The following is a 21,323-nucleotide window of genomic DNA, read 5'->3' as shown; positions in this document are numbered from 1 at the left end:
TTAGTGATAAGTACAGTAGTGTTATGTAAGTGTTTTAATGACTCTCTTACAATTTATTTATTATAAACATGAAGTGTTATTGTGTACTTTTATCTGACTTGATACCCTCACTTATTTTTACAACTTTCTCTGTTTTACTGTGATCAACAAGCAGGGGGCATCCAAGAGAAGAGCTCACTCTATAGCCAGACTACCAAAGGCAGCTAAAAGGCTTTTGATGTGTGCAGTATTTACAATCTATACAACTTGTAAGCCCGTCAGCTCTTTCATGCATGATTCACAGTAATTTATTGCACAAAAACCATTATATATTCTAATTAGATGTGCAGTGAAGAGGATATGAAATGTTCTTGGCTGCATGACTTGACCTCAGATGACTCCAGTAAATGCTTGTCATAAGCACATGTTGAACATAAACACAGCCTGAAGCCTGTCAAGCCACTGAGGATAAAATTGTAACCAGAAGCTGAAGGAGGTTTGATCATTTTATTACAGTAAACAATATCCCACACTTATCCTGAATGTGTGGACAGGACATTCAAGCCTTATACAGAGTAATTATATAAACTCTTCCAGATCACAACACGTAAAAAAACAGAATTAAGTGCAAGCAAATGTGACCGTGAGAAAACAAAATACATGAAAGTGACCATTGCCCTACTGACCTGATTACCAAAAATGGAAAATTTGAATACAATAAGACCATCAACCTCAAAGTAAAGGTATGGCTATGAGAAAACCAGCACTTATAGACCAACATATCAGATATTTGGCACAGTTGGTCATTCCATGTAGTGTCAGTTCCAAAATGTAACTTGGTCAGTGAATTTTCTGATATTTTTAGTGAATCGAGTAAATACTGTATAAAATGTTTGTGCAATTCAATCCAGCCACTTTCTATACATCTTAATTGCTATATAGAAATTGTAATGTACAGTAAATATGGGCATAATATTGGCCACCCTGCCCTCTAGATATTGCAAAAAAGCAAAAACATAGTTTGATCACTTATACCTTCATACATGCTCCAGCCTTCATGATGCAAGGAAGCAAAATGCATAAAACAGACTAATGGGATGACTAACTTTAGTTTAGTATGATTTGGTTTTGTTTGGAGTTTACTCAGTCTTATACTGGTAATTAAGATTTCATGTGACCCTTTAAGACAGAAACACACTTGTAAACATGCATCTAAGTGCAGTTTATTGATACAGCCAGGTCAACACTACTGCCGAAAGTTTGAGCGATGTAGCTATATGACTGATGTTTCATTCCTGCTGAACAGTTTTACAAACCACTCATACCATGTAAAAAATCAAAAATAAAGAAAAACATTAATATAAAAAAAAATATATATATTATTTTACGTCACTTTGGTAACAAAACATTCAAGTTCCTGAGAGAGTCTAAGCACCCACACCCTTCAAATGTAGCCACTGAAGAAGACCCCTGGCTTGCATCCCTTGGGGTTGGTCCCTTGTTTACCTGAGAGAGGGTGAGGGGCGGAGCCTCAAGTGGGTAGGCTTTTCTGGGATTGGAGGTTTGTTGCCATGGGGCGGCGTTTGGGAGGGCGGAGACTCACTGGACACACTGAAGGTTTTCATGAGCTGAGCAACCCGTCCTCGTCCCAAACAGCTCTCCTCAACTACCTCAGACCCCACATCCACAGAAAACGCCCGTTTAGAGGCAGCGACCACTCGGAAATCACCTGCAAATGGAGAGAGAGAGAGAGAGTGCGATGAGACAAGGACTTATGACCTTCAAGGTCTGTTTTTATAGGTGACAACTTCAAAACATTCTTACACTTTTCCCTCACTAAATTTTTCGCTTCTTCTCTTCGCACTCTCTTCTATCCTTTTTTTTCCCCGCCCCGTTTCAGTGTCTCTGGCTCTTTTTTCCTGGGCTGCAGACTGCCAGACCGGAGGTCGTCGGCGCAGGAAGTAGAGCAGGGACGCAGCTGGGTGTAGTTGGTGTGTGTGTGTGTGTGTATGTGTACACGTTATGGGTGCGTAAGACTGTGCGTATGTGTGCGGTTATACTGTGTGTGTGTGTGTAATTGAGAGATGGAGGGATGGAAGATGAGGAGAGGAGGGCCGCAGGGATGGCGGCGGAGAGCAGACAGACGCTGCTCAGACACCAGAAGGCTTGAGGAGCTGCTTATTTTTAGCCACGTCCCCAGGGGACACAGATGTGTGAGTGCGTCCGCTCTCTTTCGCTCGCTCTCACAAACACATATACCCCTTCTCCTTTACACACACAAACTATGACACACATTTTACCCCCTCGCAAACTCTCTCACACGCATACTCACACACCCTGGTCAAAGACACGAACCCACATGTGGCTGTGTCAGTGGAAATGTCCCAGTACTGAATCACAAAACATCACCCTTAAAGGGGTCATATGATGCAATTTCAAGTTTTCCTTTCTCTTTGGAGTGTTACAAGCCGTTCGTGAATAGATAAGATCCCTAAAGTTGCAAAGACTAAAGTCTCAAACCCAAAGAGATATTCTTTATAAAAGTTAAGACTCGTCCACGCCCTCCTAAAATGCCTCGTTTAAACACGCCCCCACATGTCTAATAATAATAATAATAATAATAATAATAATAATAATAATAGTAGTAGTAGTAGTAGTAATGACGCATGCAAATCTCGATGGTCTAGAAAATTCTCTTCAAAAATATAAAAATAATAATTAATATTTTATCTAGATAATAATACAAATATAATATAGAAATAATGGTAATTTATAAAGCAAAAACCTGAAAAATATATATATAATAATAATTATATATATAATTTGTTTTTCCTTTTGGTTTTTGGGGGGTAAAATATGACCCACATGTGTTTGATGCATTTCTTATTTAAGTCACATGCTTCTCAAGTTCTGCCCCATCTTCTTCTTTCTGCCCTCCCCCCCTTCCTCTCTCTCTTTCTCGACCTTGTTTTTTCTTCTCTCTCTCATTAACCTATTACTTGGGTAAATCACATGAAAACAACCATTTGACAAAATAAATAAATAAAAACAAATTGTAAAAAATAAAGACGATACAACAAATATATTAATACATTTAAAACAATTATTTTAAAAGTACTAAGACTGCTTATTCATCAGGAAACTGTCTTAATGCAATCTCTTAAGGGTCCTAAAATAATTAAATAAATATTTTAAAATAAAAATAAAAATGATGTCTTCAAAATAATAATAATAATAATAATAGTAGTAGTAGTAGTAGTAGTAATGACGCATGCAAATCTCGATGGTCTAGAAAATTCTCTTCAAAAATATAAAAATAATAAGCGGCGTTTGCCGTTTTCCATCCTCCCATAACCTCTCCGAACCTGAGACGCTTTCACAGAGCTGTCAAACAAAAAAAAAAGCTGAAACCAAACTCTGTCCAGGCCGGCCAAAACTGCCCCCGCTGGCCTCGCCGTGCAATCACTTGTGACAAAGCCTGTAAGCACCTGATCGCAACGAAAACCGCTCTCTGTTTGCCCTGTCAATAACTGCCGGGCGTGTCTGTGAAAGCGAGAATGCATTCGACAGTATGTTTCCAATTTCACAGTCATCTTATGCAGACAGAACAGATGAGCCACAAAAGCATGCTATCTCTTTAAATGCCCCCACCTCTTAGAAGTGGGGCAGAGGGCAGAATTCCGGAGCGGCACGTCTGTGCGCTGAGCCAGGCCGCGGGGGGGTCACGGCTGCCAGGAGGAGGTGGGGAGGGGGCCCGAGCGGAGGCTGGGGGCCCTGTCACTTATCAGCTCCGGCCGAGCGTCGCCCAGGGCCAGAGTCGGGAAGCAGCGCTGGAATGTGTGTCCTTCCCTCTGAAGGTGAAGAGAAGGGAAGCACACACACACACACACACACACACACACGTGCATGCAGAGACGAAGCAAGCAGCTGTGGGAAGCTGTTGCTTTTACGCACATGCCAGGATGAACATACACGCTATTCGCACACATTCCTTTGACTTACACGCTCTTGATCCCACTACAAAGTTAAACGCTCACACAGATGAAACATTCCCATGTAGTTATCCACACATTCTACAGAGTTTTATTTTTACAAGCATTGAATTACAACAATATGTAGTCTGGATGATCTCTAGATCAAAAAGTGCTCGTTTAACCTTACCTGGCCTAGGTAATGTGAGGGCTTTGGGAGAGTTTATAGGTTGCATTTCATGTGTGTGTCCAGCAGGGGGCGTCGATAGAAACTACAGAAGTGTAATCCCTAATAACACACACTGGATGGCGTAATTTGAGCTTTTTGAGTGAGTCATAACATCTGTTGAGGTGATTCACACCACCAGGATAGTGTTTAGAACAAATGGTCATTAAAAACCACCCAGGAGATGATCAAGATATCGTTTTTAAAACGAACTAGAAGAGATTTCAAACAAATGAGCAGCCAAGGAAATCAGTCATAATATTTCAAAGACATTTGTTTCTGCCTTTAAACCTCTTTATTCCTGTTGTTAGAAAAAGACCTGCCAGATCATAAAGCTTCCAGTAACACGTCTTTTCAAAAAATCTCTATTATATTCTGAATTTCATTTTTATTTGTAAAAGGGCGATCTTGTGAAAGCTGACAAGAAATGTCGGACTCATATTTAACCCCAAAAAAGCAATTGCATTTAAAAAAAATAAATAAATAAAAATAAAAAAAGTGACCTAGTATGAAAATAAACCTTTACAATTAAGGGCAATTAATTCCCTCCAATTCTCATTACTGTAATGCATCATCCTGGCATTTCACTTGCACTGTTATTATTTTCCCATGATGATTCTCATTTCCTGTACTGTAAGGTAATGAAGACTGCATTACAGTAAAACAAGAGTTTTTATGAGGCTATATAGCACAATAATACTCTACAATTTATAAAAAAAGTACATTATATTTTGCATAAAAATGAGACCTAGTATGAAAATAAACCTTTAGAAGGACAATTAATTCCTCTTAATTCTGATTACTGTAATGCATCCTGACATTTCACTTATACTATTCTTATTATTTTCAATGATAATTCTCATTTACCATAAAATAAGACTTATTTATTTTTATTAAAAAGCATAATTAAAGGCTACATAGCACATTAATATTCTTCTCATATTATATAAATTGTTTTTTCATATTACATTAATGAAAATATAATTCTTATGGTAATAACAAAATGTGCTTTATTGTCATTATATTCTTTCAGCAAAATATAATATATTCATTGCCGTTTTATTTTATGGCCACTTATAAACCTCTCTCACAAACTGCATTAAAATGAAATCAAATGTCTTACTGTAAAAGTCATGGAAACCAGCATTACAGTGAATGTGATGCCAGTGTCAAATAAAACCATTCATGCTCAGATTAGCAAAGGAAAGATCAGCAAAAATTTTCCCTGACTAAGGAATTATACATACACACACACACACACACACACACACACACACACACAATTGGAATAGAATATATACACACACACACACACACTGGGAGTCTGGAAGGATTCATAAACAGCAGACTCTCACCTCTGTTGATCTGTGGTTTGGGGGTGTCTTGGGGGCGGAGTCTGGAGGTGTCAGGCAGCTGATTGGTCGTCCTGTCCTCCTTGTCTGTATGGCCAGGTCTGCTGAGAGCCGAGGGTGTCAAGAGGCAAGATCTCGAGTGGGCCCGATAGCAAATTGAGGACAAGAGTGCTGAGTCATCCTCCGAGTGTACTGACTCAGCCTCCTCTTTGGACTCCTGAGGCTGATGGGATACCTGCCATAGAAACAAATAAACCATTTATAAAAGAAGTACAAGTTGGACTGTATATCCAGCTTCGGTTTTAAACCGAGCACTATGTTACTGTCCTAAAACCTCCCATAGGGGAAAGGAAGAAAAAACCCACAGACGATATCTTGTTAATGTCTTGATTATTTCTTGTAGACTATACAAGATTAAATATAGAGCAAATGGGAACTTCAGCTAAAATCTCACACTTCTCAGATTTGTCTCCTGAGAAACTGACCACAGCTATTTCACATGTCTCCTATAATGTTTAAAAAGATCTCAGCAATGTTACAAACCGTGAGCAGAGATTTGACTATCAAGTCAAATATCAGATTCTTCCCAGACCAAATTACCTGGTGTATGATATTCACATCAAGTCAACAAGCATCTCATCCGTCTCATATTTGTCCTAAGGAATTTTAGGAGGAATATCTAAGACAAAGCTGATAATCCAGTGAGTTTTTCAGATCTCCTGGGCCATAACGGATTAAGCTCTGAACAATAACACTTTCTATTTTTTTTTTTATTTAAAAAATAAAATAGCCTAAAATAAAACACATTAGCCTAAGTGAAAACTAAAATAAACAGCCTAAAAAATTAAATAGCCTAAATTAGACTAAAATACAATATTGTAGCCTAAAAAGAACCTACAATAAAGCATCTTAAAAATAAATTAGCTTACAATAAAATACAGTAGCCTAAAAAAACAAAACATAAATAATAGCTTTGAAAATATATAGTAGCCTAAACATAACAAAGAATAAAATAGCTTAAAATAAAATTTAGTAGCCTAAAAATGACCTCAAATAAAACAGCCTAAAATAAATGAAAGTCTAAAATAAAATAGATCAGCCAATAAAATAATCTAAAATCAATAGTAGCCTTACTAACAGCTTATAATAAATAAATAACATTTTGCTGAAAAACAATACATAAAATAGCTTATAAATGAAATATGAAACAAAATGGCCTAATATAAAATTAAAAACAAAACAAAATACATCTGGAGCTGCCAAAGATAACAGATATTGCAAGCCTGGACTGTAAGAAGCACAGACTGTGTTTAGTGTTTACACACACACACACACGAGATGGAAGAGAAACGTGTGATGTGCAAGGACTTGCCCTGCCCAGGGGCTTGTGGATATTAAGGGATCAATTTGTGATGGAAAGAGAGAGAAATGAAAAAAAGAGGGAAAGAGAGGTCCCTGCCCAAACCCCAGGGGACAGTCCCACAATCCCATCCCATCTGTGACTGACAGGCGCGCCGTCTCGCCCGCTTTAATTCCCTGATCAACTTTATCAACCATCTGCTCTTGAAGAACTCAGGGACCCAAATCAGCCCCTGGGCTCTCAGGTCCTCCTGCAGAGCACACACAGCCTGACTGTCCTCATGCTCTCTGACACACAGGCCACACACTGAGAGCAATGCTCCATACCGTCCTTCAGCATTTCAGACGAGCTACAATATGTTTTATATATCTCAATCAATCAGGCTTACATATATACATCATGAGTTTTATTCTTCTGGGTGTGGGAATGATACAAAAATTGGGAGGGACACTAATTATCAGGTTGCTCATGAATAATAATTGCATGACATGTTCTGATTTGCTGCAAAGCAGACCAACTCGGAAAGAACTAGTTTTAGATTCATGCTTGCACACTCATCTAAAACAGTGTGTAAAGTGTGTGTTGTGTTCAGCTGTTGTGGGGTCAAGAGTCTGAGACAGGTGTGATCGGAGTGGCAGAGAGCGACAGCTGAGGGTAAAAGGATCTCAAGATGACAGCACAAGGACAGCTGCTCTGACCTCCGGCCCCCCTCCAACCCGGAGCAGAGTGCCAGAAGAGACCACCGACATTCTGGGGAGGACATTCCTTTGCACAGACACCATGTTTACACCGCAAGCAGATGACGCGACAAAATTAGAATGTGTTGGTGTCAGTGTAGACGAGACTACACTGTCGAATATATGCTGACCCATTTAATATTAACAGGTTTTTTTTTTTATAATTAATTTTTAACATCACAAATTACATTATTATTATTATCATCATCATTATTATTTATATAAAATGTATTCAATTAAATAAATGTATAACTAAATTAAATTAAATTAGTATATTCATAATTTCTTAATATTAGTGCATGAGTGCAGAATAAATATTTCTTACACATTTAAGAAAAACATTCACGGTTTTAAAATTAAAATAGTTTTAGTATTTCCAGAAAAAAAAGGCAGACAGGCAGACAGAAAGAAAGAAAGGACAGAGAATTCATAATATGCTGATCCGCTCTGTGGTAAACGGCAGTAATGTCAATGAACAGAGGCTGTTAGATAGCGGGACTTTCCAGCGGCCTGTAGCCTAAATAAGATCTCTGTGGTCATATAGCATATCACATGAGTCTGACGGGGCTGTGGTTGTGAAAAATTACTTGGAATTGTGAAGAGTTTCAATTCCCTGTACCAAAAACTTCTATACCTAATATATATATATATATATATAGAGAGAGAGAGAGAGAGAGAGAGAGAGAGAGAGAGACTTCAGATGCAAAACCTCTAAGTCAGTCTAAGATTTTTAAATGATTATTTTATCAGGCTCCTATGTTTAGGTTCAGATATTTCACTTTAACGGCAATGAAAAGGTTCTTAGTCAGTTACTGGAATGCCTTATTTTCAAAAATGTCCAATGTTATTTTTCATCACCGATATATTTATGAAAAAAAAGGTATGAAAACAGCTCTACTAAACTATACTTGTTCTAATACACATATGTGACCCTGGACCACAAAACCAGTCATAAAATAGATTATAGAACATATATTTACATCATCTGAATGCTGAATAAATAAGCTTTCCATTGATGTATGGTTTGTTAGGATAGGACAATATTTGGCTGAGATACAACTATTTGAAAATCTGGAATTATTGTATTGAAGTATTGAGAAAATCGCCTTTAAAGTTGTCCAAATGAAATTCTTAGTAAATGCATATTACTAATCAAAAATTAAGTTTTAATATATTTACAGTAGGAAATTTACAAAATATCTTCATGGAACATGATCTTTATTTAATATCCTAATGATTTTTGGCATAAAAGAAAAATCAATAATTTTGACCCATACGATGTATTTTTGGCTATTGCTACAAATATACCCCAGCGGCTTAAGACTTTTTTGTGGTCCAGGGTCACATATTAATCAAGGTACTTACATTTTCTAAAGGTGCTGATGGCTTTTCTTCATTTACAGGCATCTGCAGAATATTATGAGAAGACATTTACAAAATAGACTGCACTCATTTTAAAGTATTGTGTTGTGACAAAACATCACACTCATTGTTGAACATCATATCTGCTGCAATACCAAAACACACCTGTGGAGGCGCCAGAGTCCTTAACTCTTTGTCACTGTTGTCCTGTGAAAACAAAAAGACTTCAGACTGAGCAAAACTCTTCCACACTCCTATGTATCATTTTATCATAATAAAAGCTGATGCAATAATCATATTAGCCCATCTACTTTATGATCAGTTAAAAATCTGAAGGCGTTCAGATGTTTTTTTGTGACTCTTGTGCGGCTCTTCACTAATTGGCAACCATGAGCCACATGTGCCGATGTACAGGGACAGATGTTTGTTTAGCAAGTAGAGGATCATAGCGTGGTGATACTGGCCAGCACATCTCCTCCCAGGAGTGCGTTTGCTGTGCACGGTGTTGCCATGGAAACCCTAGTGCTAGCCCCCAACCCCCCCACCCACCTACCTTAGTATAACAGGAAAGAGAAGGTGGGGAGATCTCCACATATAGAGTGAAAACCTTTGACAGACCGTTTTAAAACACTTTGTTTCCGCGATCCTGACCAAGACACAGTAAAACTCACACACATTAATTAAAGATGACATCACAGCACTTGTGTCCTAACCTACAAGAAATTCTGTTGATCAAGTCTACATATTTCTACGGCATTGTGACGGGTGGCCCCGCCCACACTAAAATCTCATTGGTTTGAAATCCTGCTTTTCATAACAGTGCATTATATATCAAGTCAAATACGTTTTCATCACCTCAGACTGCTTCAAATTGCTTTTCACATGGTTGGAAAATTGTCGCATCATTCCTGTTAAGGACACGGTGTTACCGCATAAGTTGGACTGTCTGTCAGTTCAAAAATCGCACAGACGCCAACTGGCCACACACAGACAAACATATTAATACATGAGCAGAGAGATGGAGCCATAAAGAGCTGCGCAATGAAAGAGTTGTTGTGCCTGAGAGATGGAGGGGTGGGTGGGTGTGGGAGGTTTTTTTTGTTGAAAGGATGAAAAGGAATACTGGAGGAGAAGGGAATGAAAAAAGGAGGAAAGGGGAAAGGAAGGAGCAAAAAGAGGGAGAGATGGAGGTTGTGATTTATTTGGCTGTTGAACGATGATTCTCCCTGTGGAGAAAGTCCGTCTCGCTGCCCCTCGGCTGTGTCCGAGATTAATGGCGGCAACAGGAAGGTCACCTACACACACAGCCGCATGAATACACAGCGGCACCGATTTGAGAGTTGAGCAAATGTGGAAGTAAACAAACACACGCACGTGAGCAACACACCTTAAAGTTGAGCTGAACTCTTGAATGTACTTTAGGAGGAAGGTTTTCTCGCCCTGATCGTACAGGTTCTGCTGATGTTCGGTTTATCAAGTTGCTCTTCAAAGTGCTGGGCTGGTTGCTGAAATACATGACAAGACATGTGAAAACACAACACACAAATATACGCCCTTCACAGTCAAACACGTTTTCTTCATGACAGAATATATTTCAGATATTCATTACAGATGTGCTCATTAGTTTTATTCTGATATGTTTATACACCCTGAGAAATAAGAGAAATGAAAACATAAAAATTGTTAAATTACATACATTTATTTACACTACCGGGTCAGAAAAAACAAAAAAAAAAAACTTTGCTTCAGGAGGGATGCATTAAATTAATTAAAAGTGACGACAGACATATATAAAGTTGCAAAATATTTCAGTTATAATTAACACGGTTTTTTACAACTTTCCTGAAAAAGGAAAGTTTCTATAAAAATAAATAAAATAATAAATTATATGCAATGTTTCCCAAATCAGCATATTAGAATTATTTCTGAAGGATCATGTGATAATGAAGACTGAAAATTAAGGTTTGCTATCACAGGAATAAATTACATTTAAAAATATATTACAAGTATATGAGTTTTATCTATTTTACTGATTACTGTTACTGTACTTTTGATAAACAAATTTACCCTTGGTGAGCATACAAATACATAAATAAAGCACTGACCCCAAACATCTGAACAGTAGTGTAAATTATATGTAAATTATACACTGCCCGTCCCAAAAAAAATCACCACCTGGATCTTGAATGATCGTGATCGGCGATCACTTAAACGTTTGGTGAAATCAAATCGTAAAAAAAACAACAGTAGAACTCACGGCTATGTTTAATAGTGAAAGTAAGAGCTATTATATAAAGAGCATTTCCACACGCACAATGCGAAGGGAACTCAAGGGATTGGGACTAAACAGCTGTGTAGCCTTAAGAAAACCACTTATCAGTGAGGAGCATAAAGATTGGACTCTGGAGCAATGGAAGAAGGTCATGTGGTCTGATGAGTCCAGATTTACCCTGTTCCAGAGTGATGGGCGCATCAGGGTAAGAAGAGAGGCGGATGAAGTGATGCACCCATCATGCCTAGTGCCTAACGTACAAGCCTGTGGGGGCAGTGCTATGATCTGGGGTTGCTGCAGTTGGTCAGGTCTAGGTTCAGCAACGTTATGTGCCCAAAGAATGAGGTCAGCTGACTACCTGAATATACTGAATGACCAGGTTATTCCATCAATGTTTTTTTTCTTCCCTGATGGCACGGGCATATTCCAAGATGACAATGCCAGGATTCATCGGGCTCAAATTGTGAAAGAGTGGTTCAGGGAGCATGAGACCTCATTTTCACACATGGATTGGCCACCACAGAGTCCAGAACTTAACCCCATTGAGAATCTTTGGGGTGTGCTGGAGAAGACTTTGCGCAGCGGTCCGACTCTCCCATCATCAATACAAGATCTTGGCGAAAAATTAATGCAACTCTGGATGGGAATACATTTTGTGACATTGCAGAAGCTTATCAAAACGATGCCACGGTGAATGTGTGCCGTAATCAAAGCTAAAGGCGGTCCAATTAAATATTAGAGTGTGAGACTTTTTTTTTGGACGGGCAGTGTATTTATTATTGTATTTATTACTGTGTATTAGTAAAATAAATGCAATTTTAATGATACCAAAGCTCATATTATAGGTGGTTTATAGCATGAAATATAATTTGTTTTTATTCAGTAGCAGCACAACATCCATACTGTGAATTGTTAAGGACGCTGGCCGTTTTTCTCTCCCCAAACCCTGAATAGATGATCTTGGAGGATTTGAGCTCATCCATCTCTCCAATGACAATGACCTGTACATCTCCATCTCGTCCCAGCAGCCAACTGACACTCTTGCCATTATCTACAAAGAGAGAGAGAGAGAAAAATAAAAGCAGAGAGTCTTAGTGGTAAGCCTACTTGAAACACAATAAGCCTAGATTAGTAATTTCATTTACATATTTAAAGATATTATCATACTTCAGAATTATTTATTCATCATGTTTCCTGTTCTTATGAATGTACTCAACCATAACAAGATTAAATATGTTAAAAGGAAGAAATATTGAAAAACATTTTTAGGCTGCTTATTGGATAAATAAAGCTAAACGATATTTCCTCACTACACATTCCTTTAAGAGAAGCTAATTAACTACTTGCCAAGTCTTTCCTTAAAATGGTGCAGCCAAATACAGAGTTATACAACATGAGATACAAATTGTTACAATTTGAAAAATTAAGAAAGGTGACTTGTACTGTGTAAGAGATTGAAGAAAAAGTCTGACAGAAAATAAGGAAACCCTCCCATGATGAACTGGTTCTTCTTGCAGGCCTTATGGCAAAACAACAAGATTCCAGTTGAACAGCCTGACTAACACGCTCGTGATCCCAGTCAAGACAAAATAAAATAATAAAATAAAACGAGGCTCATCCACTGAATGCTTAAAAGGTATAAAACATATTTAAAAAAGTGCTGATTGGGACCAGCTCATTTAAGCCATAGAAAATATGGTCTTGGACTCTTCATTTTTTTATCCATGTTGGGCCTTAAAGAGGTGATGACAACAAAACTGCAACTTATAATAGAGATAAAGTCTATGCAGCAGTTTAAGACTGAAACCTTTTTACTCAAAACCTTATACTTAACATTTAACATGTGCTACTAGCCCTGGTCTCTCCTTTAACATACACTATCGTTTAGTTTGGGGTCGGTAAGATTGGTTAAATGTTTCTGAAAGAAGTTTCTTATGCTCACCAAAGCGGCATTTATTTAATCAAAAATACAGTCAAAACTGTAATATTGTGAAATTTTATTAAAACTTAAAATAACGGTTTTCTATTTCAATATATTTTAAAATGTAATTTATTATTTGATGCAAAGCTGAATTTTCAGCAGCCATTACGCCAGTCTTTAGTACCACATTATCCTTCAGGATTATATGCTGATTTGCTGCTCAAGAATTATATTGTTATATGTGACCCTGGACCACAAAACCAGTCTTAAGTCGCTGGGGTATATTTGTAGCAATAGCCAACAATACATTGTATGGGTCAAATTTTCAAATAGTTGTATCTCAGCCAAATATTGTCCTATCCTAACAATTTATTCAGCTTTCAGATGGTGTATAAATCTCAATTTCAAAAAATTGACCCTTATGACTGGTTTTGTTCTCCCTTTTTCTTCCTCCTTAGTGTGTTTTGAGCGCCTGCGTTTCCTGTATACTTCCTGCTTTGTTGGCAGTTATCTGTATGAGGGAATGGAACTTGGCCTGGCTGACATTTCTTTTCTTGCTCTAAAAACTGGGTCAGTAACAAAAGTGTTTCCTCTGCCTTGTGTAGCCTGCTCACTCAATGCAAGGGTCAGAATGTCTCCAGAGACTCCCTTTATTGTGTTATTTTATTATGGCATTGTACTTTTGTGTGACAGAACCTTGAATGACTTTTTGAAATTTTATCCACTTTGCTAACAGACACCATGGTCAATAGGACAGGGTTGCACAGAAGCAGTCAAGATGTTGTATCAGTATGTCTTGTGGAAACCATTGACCTGCAAGAACAGCTGCTGTTGTCTCAAGGAGATAAAGGACTTGCTGTTCTCCTCTGAGGTCTGAAACTCAGGGACCTGATAATAACTGCTTTGTTATTGAGCAAAGACGACTTCCTCTTGGAGTTACACACGTCAACCTAAATTATTGCATTGAACTTCCTTATAAACCCAAAGGGAATGGCTATACAGTGGCACAAAAAAAAGTTTCTGGACACTTAAAACTTTCATTGCATTGCAATATTTTTACTTCATTGACTAATCTAGTTTAAGATGATCTGTCAAAGTTCTGGCTCTTCCAGTAACAAAGCCGATATGCCAGATTCCATAAGCCCTCTGTACGTCTAACCAGTTTAAACGGGTGTAACTTTGGCTAAGCAACGTAAAGTTTCATTTTTCATTCTTTTGTTTAATTTTTCGCAGCTCTCGGTCTCTTTTACGGTTTTTCAGATACCCTCTCTCTCTCAGATGCATTCCTCTCATATCTCAGCGGTTTACTCCTCCCTCTTACCAGCTGTCCTCCTCACGGAAGTCTCGTCTCTGTGATGTCTGTGACCTTCAGTGTTAAAAAGTGGTGAAATTGAGGGAAAAACCCTCATGTTGTACGTAGTTCTTGTTTACGGTGTTTCAGTGTCACACTGAGGAGATCCTTTAACTAATATGAGATTCTGATAATATCGGTCAAGACAATTGTCTATTGACGCCTGGACACCTTCTTAAACTTGTCTGGTCTTGTGTCTTGTCAGTGACGTAGATGTTCCCAGTGGCAGCATCAATCACAGTAGCTCTCAAATATTATTACTCTTGTGTTTCAGAGCACTTTCTGTTGTCCAAACATCTGTGTCCACCTCTGTGAACCTATTCTGAAGATGTTTTTCCGTGAAGTCTGCAGTACCACAGTGGTAATGAGCTTTCAGCTCAGCTATTCGGTCCTGACTCAGTCATGTGCCACATTAAGATTCTGACTAAATTAAGTCATTTAAAGCCAGCAATAAAAAGCCAGAGCGGTTTTCTGTGGCTTACAGATGTGGGAATGGTAAACGCACTGATGAAAGATTTGCATTAGTAATTCAAATGTCCCACATTCAAACCTCAGGATGTTGTAGATCTTTAATCTAGACAGATCCTGGTGAGTTGCATTATGACCATGGTGCAAAAGAACTTTAACTTCAGGATGACTGTTCTTTTAAAAAGTCAACTGCATGTCTCTTGCAGAATTGCCATACTCAGTCGAAAAGGATCATGTCTAAATCTATGATCTGCTTAAATTTTGTTTTGTAATTTTATAAGGCGTTTTAATGATCTACCCACCACCTTGTCAATTTAAACTCATGACTTTTTTTTTTTATGTGGAACAAAATGTCAATGCTGTTTTTCCCCATACAATTAAAAATGCTGGTCAATGGTAAAAAAAAAAATTTAATTAAAAAAATGTAATTTAAAATTTATTTATTAAAAAAATTTATAAATAATAATAATAATAAAATTGTATGGAAAAAGGGAATAATAATAATAATGTTATTAATATTATTAAAATTATTAATACACTACAATTGCAACTGAACAAAATACAACTAAAAGCCAACTATAAATAATAATAATAATAATATAATACAATATAAAAAATAAACCTGATGGTCAGGATTTTACCGTTCTGTGCTAGGAGGATTTTCTGATGGTCAAAAATAAAAATAATAATAATAATAAATAATAATAATCTTGCTAAATGATGAATAAAATGGTCTCATCCAGGAGTAAATATACAGAGGAAATATTGTAGCACTGATTAAACTATGTTTAAATTAAATACATAAAATTGTAAAATTTATTCTACTGTATTAAAAGTTATTAAAGAACTCACTTCAATAAGATGCATAGATCACATGACATATCTGCTTTAGATTTAAATGGTGCTATATAAACCCAGTGCCCACCTGTCTTTGGTTTGGGTTTGAGCGGTGCCCTCTCCAGCTTCTCTTCTCGCTCCTTCCAGCGTCGCACCTGCTCCTCGCGCATCTTCAGGAAGAGAGTCTTCTTCTGCTCGTCGTTCAGAGCGTCCAGCACATCCGGGTCGATGTACATGTCGTTCAAGATCTGCTGCAGCATGGCCGTGTGTGTGGTTCACCTGATTATATCCTGAGATTCAGCAACAGTCCTTCAGAACGAGGATGATGGTGGTAAAGACGATGAAGCCCAGCTCGGTCCGTTCACCACACACAAGCTCTCATCACTAATTAGCAGCCATAAACGGGACACGCTGTCAGAAGAAATGACAGATTACAACATCTGGAAGCAATCTGATCTCTTTAATGGTTTGTTTGCTCTCTCTCTTCCTGTGCAGCTTCAGACATTTTGTGTGTCATGTGAAATGAGAAGTCAAAAAATCTTTTAGTTTATTTGTTAATAAGCTTTAAAACTGCTTTCAGGGTTTTCAATTTGGGTGCATCAGAAAATTTTAATGATCATTTATTTACAAAAATAAGCTTTTTTAGGGTTGTCATATATGTTACCCTGGACCACAAAAGTCACCCTGGGTCAATTTTGTTTACATTTGAGATTTATACATCATCTAAAAGCTGAATAAATAAACTTTCCATTGATGTATGGTTTGTTAGGATAGGACAATATTTGGCAGAGATACAACTATTTGAAAATCTGGAATCTGAGGGTGCAAAAAAATCTAAATATTGAGAAAATCACCTTTAAAGTTGTCCAAATGAAGTTCTTAGCAATGCATATTACTAATCAAAAATTAAGTTTTGATATATTTATGGTAGGAAATTTACAAAATATCTTCATGGAACATGATCTTTACTTAATATCCTAATGATTTTTGGCATAAAATAAAAATCTATAATTTTAACCCATACGATGTATTGTTGGCTATCGCTACAAATATACCCATGCGACTTATGACTGGTTTTGTGGTATAGGGTCACATATATACACACATATATATATATATATATATATATATATATATAGAAAAAGTAACACTGACAACTTAGTACAAAGATTTCAAATAATAAAGAATATTTTAAATGCTTTAGTATAATTACATTATAAAATGCGATTATTTTATTTATTACATATGCTGTCTTTATAATACCACACTTTTTTTCCCCCTCACAGAGTATAAACCGTTTTTTTACACATTAAAATACGCAGCAGGCTTTGTAATTTAGTAAGGGGCTAATATTATATATATTATAATAATATATTTGGGGGTCAAAAAGTTAAGAAACCTCTGCTAAAGAGCATATTTTTACTCAAACACATGGTCTCCCAGCTCTTTTTAGGCCTGACTGAGGGGATTCCTCAGGAACAGGGGTTCGCTTCTGTCATAAGCAGATCCCCCTCCTTTCACAAGACATGCTCTATTTTAAAATTGTCTTATTTTGGCCACAACTGAGCTTGCATGCTGTGACCTCTTTAGGAGAAACGACGGGCGTCCACAACTAAAAAAGCCTGAGATTACATCATACCCAAAAAAGTACCGCAACAACAGCAACGGTGACTGAGACAAAAAAAAAAAGTCTGCCTGCCTGCCTGCCTACACATTTAACAGACTGCAGTTAACGTCTAGATATGGCGGCAAACAGAAAGAAAGTTGGAAAGAGAAGAAAAAAAAGCCTGTGTGTGAAGGAAAATGTACTCACAGCTGGGTGCGGACGCTCCACGGCAGACTTTACTAAGAGGGAGAGTGAGTGCTTGTGTGTCCTTCTTGCCTTTGTGTATGACTTAACTGGTGACATCACAGCATTCCTTAGTCTCTCTCTCTTTTCTTTTGCTCTCTCTAACAAACGTACATTACACACTGTCCCTTGCCTTCACACAAACACACACTTCCTTTCTGTTCCTGTAACTCTCTCAGGCTGGAGGGAAACTCAGGAAGCAGACCTCAGCTGTTGGCACTGCAAACGAAGTACTGTAGCAGCATCCTGTTTAACAGAGACAGAGGCGGGAGAGAGTTTGGGAGAGAGGAGGAGGGGCGGCTGAAGGAGAAGAAGAAAATGACACAGAACTTCATCACTCAAGCAAAGGAATTTACAGAAAAACACTTAAGAGGATGAGTCGATCTTGACATTACTCAGTGCATTTTCAGTGCCAAAAATAAAACACAACTGCACGCTATGTGGCAAGTAATAAGGCACTTCCTCTTTCAGTGAAATTCTCCCAATGATTACATATAGGCTACTGTAACAAAACTCCCCTTTGTTATTTTCTTATAAATCTTTGTTTCCTGTAAATTAACATACAGGAAGGACACTGATTTACAAGCTTAAAGACTTTGCTAAAACACCCTTCAAGTAAAATAAAAAAAGACATGGTCAACACTGTTTTCAAACACGCATTGCTTTAATCTAATCTCACACCAGAGGGCGCACAAGTGCCAGAAACTGTCTTTTTTAAATCTGTACTATTTATCAGAAATAGTTTTACTGCTGTAATGAGTGCAGTGATACTCTAGGTTAACTAATAAATAAGTGATTCTTTGTTTTGACCGCACACATTTCCAGTCATATTTGACATGCATCCAGCCACTCTGGAATCCAGCTTCCCTTGTTTTTAATCTTATTCTTCTCTCTCAGTTCTTATTGGATACATTGCAGATGACGGTTTTTAATTTGCAAATGTGTACTGAGAGTCGATCTTGACATTACTCAGTGCATTTTCAGTGCCAAAAATAAAACACAACTGCACGCTATGTGGCAAGTAATAAGGCACTTCCTCTTTCAGTGAAATTCTCCCAATGATTACATATAGGCTACTGTAACAAAACTCCCCTTTGTTATTTTCTTATAAATCTTTGTTTCCTGTAAATTAACATACAGGAAGGACACTGATTTACAAGCTTAAAGACTTTGCTAAAACACCCTTCAAGTAAAATAAAAAAAGACATGGTCAACACTGTTTTCAAACACGCATTGCTTTAATCTAATCTCACACCAGAGGGCGCACAAGTGCAAGAAACTGTCTTTTTTTAATCTGTACTATTTATCAGAAATAGTTTTACTGCTGTAATGAGTGCAGTGATACTCTAGGTTAATTAATAAATAAGTGATTCTTTGTTTTGACCGCACAAATTTCCAGTCATATTTGACATGCATCCAGCCACTCTGGAATCCAGCTTCCCTTGTTTTTAATCTTATTCTTCTCTCTCAGTTCTTATTGGATACATTGCAGATGACGGTTTTTAATTTGCAAATGTGTACTGAAATCAAAATATTTTTATTCTCGCGGAGAAATCTGTAGCTATATGGAAATGTAGTCTGCATTTGCTTCGTTACGATTTCCAGTCATATTTGACATGCATCCAGCCACTCTGGAATCCAGCTTCCCTTGTTTTTAATCTTATTCTTCTCTCTCAGTTCTTATTGGATACATTGCAGATGACGGTTTTTAATTTGCAAATGTGTACTGAAATCAAAATATTTTTATTCTTGCGGAGAAATCTGTATATGGAAATGTAGTCTGCATTTGCTTCGTTACGGTTTAAATACTGAAGTTTAATCAACAGCGCCATCTACTGGTTTTCGAGGACCGGTCTGTTATGAGTGGACCTGAAAACATTGATTTAAAGGGATCGTTCACTAAAAAAGTAACTGTCAATTTTCTCACCCTCATATTGTTCTAAACTTCTATGACTTGGCCTACGTCTAAAAGGAGAAATTCTTAAGAATCATTACACGGCTCTTTTTAAAACAAGAACATGATAGGGACCATGTTGTCGCGTTAATCTAAATATGTAAAAATTCTAAGTCATTCAAAGCATTTGTTTAACACCACAGAAATTTTATTTTCTACTTACATTTTTCCACTAATGAAGTGCATAGTTTAATTAGCAATCATATTCAGATCCAAGAACACCTTGATGTGCAGCATCAAATGACACACACACACACACACACACACACAAATCTGAATATATGGGATGGAGAATAAGATTAGAGAGATGCAACATTCAGGAAACAAACAAACAAAACAAACAAACAAAAAACTAGATTTAAAGGGCTAGTCCACCACCACACCTTAAAATTCTATCACCAGATATTTGCTGATCCCCATTAACTTCCACAGTATGGAGAAAAAAAAATGCTATGTAAGTCAGTGGGGACCTACAACTGTTTGGTTACTCAAATTCATTAAAATTATTTTCTTTTGTGTTCAGCAGACGAAAGACATTCAAACAGGTTTGGAAAAACATGAGGGTGTGTAAATGACAGAATTGTCATTTTTGGGTAAACTATTCCTTTAACCCTGTTCATCAAACAATTTTTTTTTTTTTTTTGTTGCCCTTTTGGAGCTTGACTGCCCCAGCCTCTGGTTATATGAACTATACTGTTCTATGAACATTTTTGTCAAAAATGTACCTTTAAAAAATAATAATTATTATAAATTAGATAATATTAAAAAAAAAAAAAAAAATAGATTACTATTGTTATATGAACTATTGTAAACCATTGTTCACAATAGTTACTATACTATATACTGTATGAACTATTATGAATTATTGTTATAAAAGAGTAGCATCAAGATTTTTTAAATTTATATAATAAAATAAAACTAAAGAATAGTACAAAAATATATTTATTGCTTTGTTAACATTATTGTTTATTACTAAAACATTATTACCCATCTTCCGTTTATATAGTAATTTATATAATAACGAAAAATGTCAGCATCTATTTGTGCGCATTTCTTGCGTAATGCACAGTTACCATTACGTCATTGGTGCTTGTTGTTTTCCGTTGTTCTTTGAAATAGTCCCAATCTTTAATAACATTTCAAAACTACCACACTTATGCATCAGCTTAGACATAAATGTTTTGGAATGTTGGACTGTTATTTTCAACCTCAATCACATGTCCTTTTGCTCACAGCAAGGGGCAAGCCACAGAATAAAATCAAGTCTTTCATGCTGAATGGAAAAAGTGATCTGAAACTTGGAATCCATTTGTATAGTAAAGGACTGTTGTATTTTCATGAGCAAATTACTCATATCACAAGAATAACTAAATGAATATTGAATAGCTACTAAAACATACTAACTATGGGTTGTGTTATGCATGCCTGGTTATTTCTTTACAGACATAATGAGTAAATGATATTACTTATCTAGTGCATTGGATAACTTTTGGTCAAATACTAGCCTATTATAATTCTTGACAATTCAGCCACGAGATGGCGCACCTCTCAACAGACCAGATGAACAAAACTGAAGGCCTGTCAAAGGGACTTTATTAGATGCCTAAAAGAGACATTCAAGCAGTGCATTCAAACATTCACTCCTTCCAGCTTGGCAACTATAGTTCAGGCTTGTGCACATTGT

The 21,323-nt window shown here is 36.9% G+C and overlaps 1 protein-coding gene across 2 annotated transcripts in view; it reads right to left on the bottom strand.

Annotated features, from left to right (window-relative positions):
• Nucleotides 1–478: 478 nt before the first annotated feature.
• LOC107733519 (SH2 domain-containing protein 4A-like) overlaps nt 479–21,323 on the bottom strand; it is a 22,285-nt gene continuing 1,440 nt past the window's right edge. The window contains exons 2-9 of one of the 2 annotated variants that reach the window (XM_016545171.1): nt 17,650–17,931; nt 15,925–16,247; nt 12,163–12,310; nt 10,375–10,492; nt 9,153–9,194; nt 8,991–9,032; nt 5,532–5,763; nt 479–1,708 (exon numbers count right to left, since the gene is read on the bottom strand). In XM_016545171.1, the coding sequence (XP_016400657.1) occupies nt 1,482–1,708; nt 5,532–5,763; nt 8,991–9,032; nt 9,153–9,194; nt 10,375–10,492; nt 12,163–12,310; nt 15,925–16,096 (981 nt within the window). In that variant the 5' untranslated portion in view covers nt 16,097–16,247; nt 17,650–17,931 and the 3' untranslated portion in view covers nt 479–1,481. The other variant, XM_016545172.1, reaches the window with a different exon arrangement.

Source organism: Sinocyclocheilus rhinocerous, unplaced genomic scaffold (assembly GCF_001515625.1).
Source record: "Sinocyclocheilus rhinocerous isolate Xijiao unplaced genomic scaffold, SAMN03320098_v1.1 scaffold69, whole genome shotgun sequence".
Lineage (NCBI taxonomy): Eukaryota > Metazoa > Chordata > Actinopteri > Cypriniformes > Cyprinidae > Sinocyclocheilus > Sinocyclocheilus rhinocerous.
This window is presented reverse-complemented; position numbering and strand designations above follow the sequence as displayed.